The following is an 11,270-nucleotide window of genomic DNA, read 5'->3' as shown; positions in this document are numbered from 1 at the left end:
GTCATGACTGACTTTGGTAAAAGAACCTACGGTCCGAACTTTGGCGTCATCTCGACCATCCTCCTAGAGTGACAGATGAAGAAACTGTGGTCTCGGAGCTGGGGTCTGAATCCTGGTTGTATTACTCCAAACCTGAGACTAGGTAGGTGCTAGGCCTCTTCACGTCCTCCCTTGGTCTCTCTGCTTTCAAGAAGTTTACAGTAAAGTTGGAAGGAGACCAACAAGAAGGAAACCGTTAGAGAGTAGTAAACAAATATATGATCAACTAACAGATCGTAGAAGTCCATTAGGATTTCAGAGAATGGGATTGGGAATACTCTAGAAAGTCAAGAAATTACTCTGACCTTGCTGATTATTCCAGCATGCATTAAGATTATTTACTTATATGTGTTGTTCGTCTACTTTATATATCACTGTATCTCAGGATCTAGCAGTCAGTCAGTAGAACAACAAGCATTTAATAAGCATCTATGTGTTTGTGAAAAGATTGAAACTTGAACTGGGTCATGGAAAGATAAGTAGAAGATATATGTTGAAATTAATATAGTAAGTAGGAATGAGGGTATTGACCTGTGGAGCAAAAATTGATGTTGGGTAGTAATAAATAGCTCACGTTCCTATAGTATTTTAAAGTTTGCAAAGCAAACCTAGATTACTGATTTGATCCTTATTGCAATCCAGTGAGGTGAGTCTTGATGTTATTTCCATTTTATAGATAGAAGCTGTAGCTAGGAATACTAGGCAATATTCAAACAGAAGCTTCCTGGTGCCCAAGTGCAGCTTCCTAGCTATGATACCAAGATGTAATGGGATAATAACCTGGAAGAGGAATTTAAATTTGATGGAATAGGCAATAGCAAACTATTCTAGATTAGGTAAAGATGCAATCAGATCTCTGCTTTAGGAAAATCAATCTGATGACAGTATAATTTGGGAGGGGAGAAAGACCAGCACACACTCTTGAAGGATCTTAAGTATTCTCAGTATGAGAGCTTGAACTAGAATGGTGGCAGTAGAAATGAAGAAAAAGATTTAATCTTAGAAATATTTTTTTTAAAGCTAAGAAGTAGAGACCAAAAAAAAATCAGTGGTATCAAAGTCAAAATAGCAAGGGATCCCTGAAAGCTACTTATTGACTTTAAAACCACAAATTAGCATTATCTATGTTGTATTTTTTTTATTTGTTAAACATTTCCCCATTAACTTTTTAATCTGGCTCCAGCCATCCCCAGGAGTTTTGGAAGCTGCAAATTTGACACCTCTGTTAGAGGCAATTGGAAACATAGAGTTAGAGCACATGTAAGCACTCGGTTATGGAGTTATTGAAAGGACTTAGAATATTTAGTCTGGAGAAGAGATGAATTGAAGCATAGATGATAGCTAGTTTCAAGTAGGCTGGTGAGGAAGACTAACAAAAAAGGTGGGGGATAGGGTTAAGGTTTACTATGTTGGTGAAATACTAAAAGAAGGGATAGGCTTGATGGATGAAATAATGATAACTAACAGAGCAGGAAAAACAAAACTGCTCAGTCTTTATTTTGCTTCTGTTCTCTCAGAAAAAGATTCCTATGGGAAAGTAATACCCCAAAACATTAGAAGGTAGTGAAAGAGTACCTGATGCCCTTTATAAAGTTCATTGCCTTTTATGAGTTCAAGTCTCTACCCCCAAGTAAAGGACAGAATTATGCAAATTAACAGAGGCAAAATAAAATAATTAAATTTTTTTACTTATGCAATAAATCTTAAAACTTTTGAACATCTTTTAAAATTTTGCTGTAGTAATTTGTTTTATACACTTAGACATTGGAGGTCACAAGATCTGACTTACATTCATCATAATGTCTCAATTGATACTGATATCATTTCCCCAAGGTTTTTAATGTAACAAATCAAGAAAGCTTCTAATTCATTGAAAAATATATAGTTCCATCTGTTAGAGAAACTTTTTAACTTTATAATGTGTGGTATGGTATAAAGCTATGCTGCAGAATTCCATTTTGCAAATTCCATTTGAGAATTTCTATAATTCTGGGATAATTCTGCTTCTCAGTATATCACCATGTTTATCAGGGTTCAGCATTACCTCAATTTGGCCCACTAGAAGTAAAAAATTACCCCCAGACATTTTTCTGGTGGATATTTAGTCTTTTAAAGATACTTAGCAGGGCAGAGCCAAGATGTGGGACCCTCCTGATTTCTCTCAAATTACCCTCCAATTTTGATATTATGCTTCAAAATGTATTCTAAAGTGACAGAACCCACAAAAAAGGAAGAGTGAAACAGTTTTTCATCCCAAGACATCTTAGAAAGTCATCAAGGAAATGTCTGTCACACTGAAGCAAGAGTGGAGTGCAGACCACCATGCCACATCAGGTCTCACTTCAGCAAGTCTATGCAGGACTGGGGGAGGCTGAATTAGCAGGAAAGGCTTCCAGAGCTCTCATTCTACTGATGGTAATAGGGTTGGACAACTAATCAAAAGGAGATTACAGAAATCTCTTTGTTGGCTTTGGATGCAGAACTCTGTTGCATTGCCTACATACAGATCTAGGTAGCAATCCTAGGTCTTGGTCCCAGGACAAAGAGGAGCACCAGTACACCAGTGCTTATAGTCCTAGGGTAGCTGGGGACCCTGGTTACAGTTCCAGGGTGGAAAAAAGTATTTGTGTTCACTCTGAGATTGGAGCACAAGCCAGGTAATATTAAACACATCTTTTCTTAAATAATATCAATTTGGAAAAATTAAAAACTTACAGAATCCCCAAAGCAAGCTGTGAAAGCAGCTTCATAAAGAACATGAAGCTTGGGATAGTGTACCCTTCACCACAGAAACAGACTAAGTTTTACCAGTTTTTTCCCCTAAGGTAAAAGTTAAGAAAAAGGCTGGGAAAATGAGCAAGCAAACAAACAAACAAACAAAAAATTCAGCATTTAAAATTATTTTGGTGTCAGAGAAGACCAAAACACAAACTCACTAGAAGACAACAAAATTAATACTATGGCATACAAAGGCTCAAAGAAGAATGTGAATTAGTCTTAAGTCTAAAACAGTTACTGGAGGAACACAAAAAGAATTTTGAAAATCAAGTAAGAGAGGTAGGAGACACAAAAAAGTTTAAAAACATGATAGGCCACTTGGTAAAAGAGGCACAAAAATCTACTGAAGAACTTAAAATGCAGAATTGGTCAAAATGAAAAGGAGATACAAAAGCTCAAGAAAAAAGTGCTTAAATATTAGAAATGGGTGGGGGGGGGGCAGCTAGGTAGCTCAGTGAATTGAGAACCAGTCCTAGAGACAGGAGGTCCTAGGTTCAAATCTGACCTCAGATACTTCCTAGCTGTGTGACCCTGGGCAAGTCACTTAACCCCCATTGCCTACCCCTTACCACTCTTCTGCCTTGGAAGCAATACATAATATTGATTCTAGGACAGAAGATAAGGGTTTAAAAAAAAAAAAGAATTAGGCAAGCAGAAGCCATAATATATCAAGAAATAATCAAAAGAATGAAAAAATAGAAGAAAATGTGAACTATCTTATTAGGGGAGAATTTAAACTGGAAAATAAATCCAAGCGATATAACTTAAAAATTATTGAACTACCCGAAAGCCATGATCCAAAAAAAAAAAAACCTATTGGCATTATCTTTCAAGAAATTATCAAGGAAAACAACACTGATATTCTAGAACCTTCTGAAAGAGATCCCAAAAGGATAACTCCCAAGAATATTATAGCCAAATTTCAGAACTACCAGGTCAAGTAGAAAATATTGCAAGCAGCCAAAAAGGAACAATTGAGATGTCATGGCACCACAGTCAGGATAGCACAGGAGTTAGCAGCTTCTGCTGTAAAAGATTGAAAGGCTTAGAATATATTCTGGAGGGCAGGAGAGTTGGGATTATAACCAAGAATTACTACTCATCAAAACTCAGTATTTTTCCTAAGGGGGAGGAAAATGGTATTCAGTAAAATAAAAAACTTTGAAGATTCTTCCTAAGGAAAAGACCAGAGCTGAATAAAAATTTTTACTTTCAAATACAAGACTCAAGAGAAGGGTAACAGAAAAGAGAAATCATAAGGGATTTAATAAAGTTAAACTATTTCCATCCCTATATGGGAGGATAATACTTGTAACTCCTAAGAACTTATCATTATTAGAGCAATTAGAAGTATACATAGGCAGAGGACACACCTGTGAGTTGAATATGATAGAATGATATCTAAAAGAATAAAAATAAGGGTGAGAAAAAGGAATGCACTGAGAAATGGAGGAAGGGAGAAGTAAAAGGGGGTAAAGTATCTCATGAGAGTGGAAAAGAGTTTTTACAATAAAGGAAGAGAGGGGAATGGAGCATGGAGTGCTTGAACAAACTTTCATAGGAATTAGCTCAATGAAGGAAAAATACACTCAATTGGGCATAGAGATCTATCTTTTCTTACTTGGTATATTTGTTATTTTATTATTCAGTTAATATTGCAGAATTCGTGTGTGTGTGTGTGTGTGTGTGTGTGTGTGTGCAGTCCCTACCACTTGGAAGCTATACTCTCCCCCTTACCCCCAAAAAACCACAGTGATCTTGCAGAACCTGAAAGTAATAACAGTGATATTAGAGAGCTTGACACCCACATCAAACCTATTCATACCCTCACTCTTGTCTGGAGCATTACATTCCAGGCTAATCTGAAGGGCCTTTCAAAAGCCACTTGGGTACAGAATTGGTCCACAAGCTCACACATGCACCATTTTAATGAATTATGATTGACTTATTGGCAGGGAGGGGGTAGCTCCTCAACTAGAGAAGGCAGACTTCCAGCCATACACACAATGGAGATCCAAAATCGAGAGTTCACCTTTACTCTCTCCTTCCTTCTCATCTACCCACCCTCCAAGAGCAGCCAGCCCCTTCTCATTTAGGAAGTCCACACACACACAGTTCCCCCCCCCCAGGTGAGCCACATTTTCCAGCACACACCCCCCCTGCAAGGTACTCCCAAAGGTACAGATAGAACCCCTACCCCTGCCTTCTTCCTTTACATTACACCTTAACCCTTCCTTTCCATCCCACCCTACTCAATACACTCTTAAGTTCTACTTTTTCAGGATTAACCCTTCACTCTTCCAAAGCACCACTTCTGCACCTGTTACTGATGCTTTCCCAGCTGGCATGACTGACCCTCCTCACACACCTTCTACCCCATTTGACCATCTAATCTTGAGTCTCCCCACAATCACTTCCACAGTCATGGGCTAGAAATGCAACCCAGCCCATCCAGCACTCCTTCCCCCATGCCATGGCCTTCCCCTCCTTGAGGATCAGTGTCCCCTCCATCCTACCTAGAACCCCTAGCTCCCTGGACTCCTTCCAAACCTGAAATACCTAACCTCTCCTCCCTCCAAGGTAACATGCTCTCCCCAACTGGGATCCTCACAGGCATCCAAATTCATCCTCAGAACACATCATCTGCCATACTTATTTCCTTGTCCTCTCTGGGGAGGAGGATGAATCTCTTTCCTACCTCTAAGGCCCTCTTTCCTCCAAGGTTCCCCAGGGATCACACTAGAGGTCCCCTTTTGTCCTTCACACACAGAGTCCTCCACATACCCTTCAGCAGCTCCCACAAAAAACACCTCTACGTCCATCTAGAGCCCCCACTAATCCAGGAGTGCCCAAGACCAACCCAGGTTACTCTTTAGGGTTCATTAAGTTTACATATACCCTGGATCATATCCTTCAGGGAGCAGCCCTTCCACCTTCATCTCCACTAGGGAGCTGTTCCCACCACCACTAGCATCCACTCCCCCAGGTTGCCGATTTCTGTGGGGTGGCCTCCAATCGCCTCTGTGGGGCAGCCACTCCAGCCCCTTTCCTTTAGCCCAGACAGAGGCAACCCCTCCCCCCCCCAGAAAATTCCATCCTTTTGGAACCCAGCCAGTGGGATAGGGGAGCCTGCAGCAGTGAAGAACAACAGGGCTGACTGGAGGTGCCCACATCCCCACACCTGGAGGTACATGTGATGGGCATCCCCACATCTGGAGGTACATGTGATGGCTGATGCCCAGCAGCCATAGAAATCTATCTTACCCTACAGAGAAAGTAAGAGAGGAAGGGGATTAAAAAGAAGGAAGGGGGAGGAAAAGGGAGGACAGATTGGGAGATGCAGTGGTCAGAAGCAAATACTTTTTTTTATTATTATTATAACCCTTACCTTCTGTCCTAGAATCAATACTGTGTATTGCTTCCAAGGCAGAAGAGTGGTAAGGGCTAGGTAATGGAGGTTAAATCACTTGACTTAAATCACCTTACCCAGGATCACTTCAAATCAAGAAAACATGTAATGCCCAGTGGATTTACGCGTCGGCTATGGGGGGTGGGGGGAGGAAAAGAAAATGATCTATGTCTTTAATGAATAATGCTTGGAAATGATCAAATAAAATATATTTTTTAAAAAATCACCTTACCCAGGATCACACACCTAGAAAGTTTCTGGATGTCAAATTTGAACCCAGGACCTCCTTTCTCTGGGCCTGGCTCTCAGTCCACTGAGCCACCCAGCTGCCCACAGAAGCAAATACTTTTGAAGATGGACAGGATAATAGAATAGGAGAGAGAATAGGATAAATGGGGGAAATAAGATGAGTAATATTTTTTACAAGTTTCTTTAATTAAAGTCCTCATTTCTTAAAAATATGGATAAATGAGTCTAAAAGAATGTCATTCTCCAATTGATAAATGGTAAAAGGATATGAAAATGCAATTTTCAGATGATATAATCAAAGCTATCTATGGTTATATGAAAAAAACCCTCTAAATTACTACTAGAGAAATGCAAATTAAAATAACTCTGAGGTACTGCTACATATCCATCAGATTGGTTATTGTGAAAGGAAAGGTAAATGGCAAAAGTTTAAGGAGATGTGGGAAAATTGAGGCATTGATGCACTGTTGGGGGTGGGGGGAGTTGTAAATTGATTCAACCATTCTGGAAAGAAATTCGGAACTTTGCCCAAAGGGCCAAAACTGGCACATATCCTTTGAACCAGCAGTACTGTTACTAGGTCTATATCCCAAAGGCATTAAAAAAAGGAAAGAATAAGATATATATGTACAAGAATATTTATAGCAGTTCACTGCACTATGCATCAATTCATACTAGTCTTCTCAGGTTTTTCTGAAACCCTTTAGTCATTTCTTGTAACTTCATTATATTCATATATCATAATTTGTTTAGTTACTCTCTGAATAATGGGCACTCCTCTTAGTCTCCATTTCTTTGTTAAAATTTTTTAAATTGAGATAGCTTTGTACATATTGGTTCTTTCCCTCTTTTGTGTGGTATGAATCTTACAGTAGTGTCAGTGAGGAATGTACAGTTTAGTGCCTTCTGCTTTCCATAGTTGAACCATTCATAGGTCCATCAATGATACTTTAGTATGCCTAATTGTAAAGGATAACCTAATTAAGTAGCTTTAATCAGTTTATATTTATTGTTTTGTGCCTTTTTATATCTTTATATCATCTGCATGTAATCCTATTAGATACCTAGTATTAATGATGAATTAAATCATAAGATTTCATCCCAATTGTTGATTGAATAATTATGTATGAAAATCAGTAATCAATAATCATAGTGTAAGTAAAATGAAAATGTGTTCTCTGCAAAATATATTTGCCAAGGGGAGTTTGTTCATGCCTTCAGCATCCTAGAGGCCATGGCTTTATGATATCTCATTTGACTTTGAAACTACAGAATTACTTTGCCCATTTTTATTTTCAGTATATATGGAACAGACAGCTATATAATTTGTCCCCATAGAAAGAAGAAATGAGGAGGAGAAAAATCTGTCTTTTTTTCTTTATCTGACCTTCTTGAAGAAGGAGACCTTCAAGAAGAAAAAATTGTGGATGCCCCCTTTTCAAGAAAAAAAGATATAGCTGACAACTCCCTTCTCAAGGGAGTTGGTATAATCTGACTATTTTGCATTAAACATAAATATCAGTCATCTTATTAGCTCAGTCTCAGACCAGGCTAAGTGTGTTTAGAAACCCTGACACAATACAGTCAGTTTTGCTTAGAGAGTCGTTTCCCAGTATTTTTCTTTTACAGTCTTCCTGTTCCTAACAATTGTCATTTTTCTTTTTTTTTCCTTATCTTTGCCCAAACTGAAGTAGAACATTAGAATCACTTTAATTTCCATTTCTCTAATAGAATTTTTTTTCATATAGCTATTGTTCACTTGTTTTTCTTTGAGAAGTGCCTATCCCAATCCTTTGAACATTTATCTGCACCTTAGCATAGACATTCCTCACCTCATTCCTGGCCTATGGAGGCCTCTGGTTGGCTTCTTGTGTCAGATTTCTCTTCACTCCAGGCTGTTCCCCACTCAGTTATCAAAATGATTTTCCTTACAATGCAGCTCTGACCATTTCATCTCCCCATTCAAGAAACTACAATTGTTCCCTATTACCTTCTGAATCAAATAAAAAATTCTGTTTGGCTTTTAAAACCCTTCATAACCTGGCTATTTCTTGCCTTTCCAGTCTTCTTATACTCTTCTCTATATTTTCTACTATACAGAAACCCTAAATTTACTCTTCCTCCAAACTATCTCATAGAACATTAATCTCTTCTGAATTTATAACATATATTGGACAGTATAAGTCTTAAGTAGAGTTGATTTGTATTATGGGATTTAGACTGGAAAAACACATTTCTTCAAAAATACTTCACTAAAAGAAATTCCTCCACAGAAATTTAACTCTTTTGTTTTAAACAAGTGAAGTATTAACATGTCAGTTAACAGTTAGTTACCTGAGTGAAATTCAGATTCATCAGATCACCCTCCCAGATGGAATTAAAAATCTTGAAGAGTTTCATGTGAGTCATTTTGTGGTTGTTATTTCAGGGAAAAGGGATAAGTTAGGGAAGGTGCAGATAAGGATAGAAAAGCTAGTTTGGACAATACACTGGAGAAACCAGGCCCAGGTAGTGTTATAGCAAGGGGGCAGTGGGGTTAGGGGGTAATTTGTCCTGCCAGGAAATACTGAGTTCTTAGGGATATGTGAAAAGTAGAGGTGGGAAAGTACCTGAAAACTAAATTTTAGCAACTTGTGGGCCACACAGTGATGTATGTGATATCAACATATTGGAATTTTCTGATATAGAAATTCTGACCAAAGAAAAGTATTCATGGAGGGTGATGGATCTCAAGAGATCATTTGTCCTAGTGAAGATAGAAGGGGAAGCAGGCTCTCTTTGACCTTGAGGTTTACCTTATAAGACCTAAAAGAATGAAACAGACACTTTGAAAACCAGCTTAGTAATACAATACAAGCAGAAACTTCTCAACAATTAGATGAATTAAATGAGCTGCCCCAGGAAGTAATAAGTTTTCTTTCACTAGAGGTGTTCAGGTCAGTTGAATGTTAATGAATGAATTAGACTATAAATCTCTGAAGTTCCTTCTAGATCTGATGTTTAATTATAACAGTGCTTTTGTCAAGTAAAATTAAAACAGCAAAACTAGAAACGAATTTGTCAGGTTTCTACTGTAGCTACTGATGTTGTGCCAATCAAGTTGGGGAGGCAAAGACAGAAGGCTGAAATAAGAATGAGTCTTGAAGCCAAGAAATTGTATCAGTACCTTTAATAAAGCTCCAAACCAACAAAGCATCATTACTGCTTGTATTAGCCTAAGTCATAGGGTGAATGATGCTCAGTGGCTCTAAGTTATCTCCAGAATCATTCAGGCAGGGGCAGAAGTAAGGGAATATTTTCTCAGTAAAGGTACTGCTGAAGGTATAAATGTGACACAGCTCTTCAGCATTATAAAAGGACACCTGTCCCCCGTCATAATCCAAATATATTCCCACTCTGTTGAGTTTGCATTTCAGCACCATACTGAAGGAAGGTACATCTAGGGCCTTTAGCTCAACCTGGTTCCTTAGCCGGAGGAGCCAAAACCCATCCATAGGAGTCAAAGGACAACAGCCCTTCCGATTGATTGACTCTCTGACCACTCCCACTGTCCATTTGGTTTTCTTGGCTACTTCTACCTCCCAATACCATTTTCCTGAGGTGAAGCCTTCAGAACCAAGCACAGCCACACTTGAGTCAAACCTCTCTGGATTGTCAGGAATCATCTGCTTAATGTCACCATGCCACACACTGGTTTGATCTTCAGATATCACCAAATTTGGGTGAGCTGTTCTAGGGTCCAGAGTTATCAGACTAATGTCTAGAGGAGGAAAAAATAAAAAACAATTTAGGACAAGGAGAAGGCACAAATGGTGCAAATACCTCTATCCCCTGCTCCTAATATGACATACACATTTAGATAGTGTCCGGCAAGTTAGTCTGAATTTTTTTTTTTTAGTATCCATAGTACCATAATAGGAATTTGGGAATTCATAGTAAAGATTAGGCACACCCTTGACCCTCAAGGAATTTACAATTTAATAAGAAAAATAATATTGTCGGCAACAAAAGTGCTAATCTCTAGAAAGCAATGTGGCAGAAATTAGGTATGGTCCAACATATCACACCATGTGCCAAGATAATCATCTCAATTGACACATGACTTAGACATAAAAGGTGGCATATAAAGTAGAGAAGCAAGGAAGAAATTACCTTTCAGAACTATAGAAAGGGAGAAGAGTTCATGACCAGAGAAAGGAGAGTTTTAAAGAGGATGAAATGGACAATTTTGATAATATAAATTTGAAAATGATTTTTCACAAAGCCAGTGCAACTAAAAGTAGAAGAGAAGTGAATAATGGGGAGGGGGGAATTTTTGAAGCAAATTTTTCTGATAAAGGTTTTATTTCCAAAACATATAAGGAATTGATTTAAATATATAAGAATAAGAGCCATTGCCCAACTTAAAAAGTCAAATAATATGAACAGGTAGTTTTCTAAGGAAGCAACTTCCAAGCAATCAATAACTATATGGAAAAAATGCTTTAAATCCATAATGAGAAATAACAAATAAAGCAACTTTGAGACTCTACTTCACCCCTATCAAATTGTCAACGTTTTCAAAAAAGGAAAGTGACAAATATTGGAAGGAATGAAGAAAAACAAACACTTCAGTGTTCTGTTGATAGATTTGTGAATTGGTTGAGCAATTCTGGGAAGCAAATTGGAACTTTGCCCCAAAAAGTCCTTGCTAAACTATGCATATTTTGACCCAGCAATAGTACAACTAGGCATATACTCCAAAAAGATGAAAGAAAAAGGAAAAGGACCCATATGTACAAAAATATGCAACATG

At 38.1% G+C, this 11,270-nt stretch overlaps 2 protein-coding genes across 4 annotated transcripts in view; one reads left to right on the top strand and one right to left on the bottom strand.

Annotated features, from left to right (window-relative positions):
• Positions 1 to 2: 2 nt before the first annotated feature.
• Positions 3 to 11,270, top strand: part of PATL2 (PAT1 homolog 2) — a 105,182-nt gene continuing 93,914 nt past the window's right edge. Inside the window, exon 1 of the mRNA XM_056810381.1 lies at positions 3 to 142. The gene's annotated coding sequence lies outside the window, so the exon portion shown is untranslated. The remainder of the gene's footprint in view (positions 143 to 11,270) is intronic.
• Positions 9,630 to 11,270, bottom strand: part of TRIM69 (tripartite motif containing 69) — a 48,966-nt gene continuing 47,325 nt past the window's right edge. For all 3 annotated transcript variants that reach the window (XM_016428424.2, XM_001366791.4, XM_007472469.3), the window contains one exon: positions 9,630 to 10,235. In XM_016428424.2, the coding sequence (XP_016283910.1) occupies positions 9,691 to 10,235 (545 nt within the window). In that variant the 3' untranslated portion in view covers positions 9,630 to 9,690. The remainder of the gene's footprint in view (positions 10,236 to 11,270) is intronic.

The sequence above is a fragment of the Monodelphis domestica genome, chromosome 1 (genome assembly GCF_027887165.1).
Source record: "Monodelphis domestica isolate mMonDom1 chromosome 1, mMonDom1.pri, whole genome shotgun sequence".
In the NCBI taxonomy this organism is placed as follows: Eukaryota; Metazoa; Chordata; class Mammalia; order Didelphimorphia; family Didelphidae; genus Monodelphis; species Monodelphis domestica.
The sequence above is the reverse complement of the archived record's forward strand: the minus strand, read 5'-3'. Positions and strand labels throughout refer to the sequence as shown.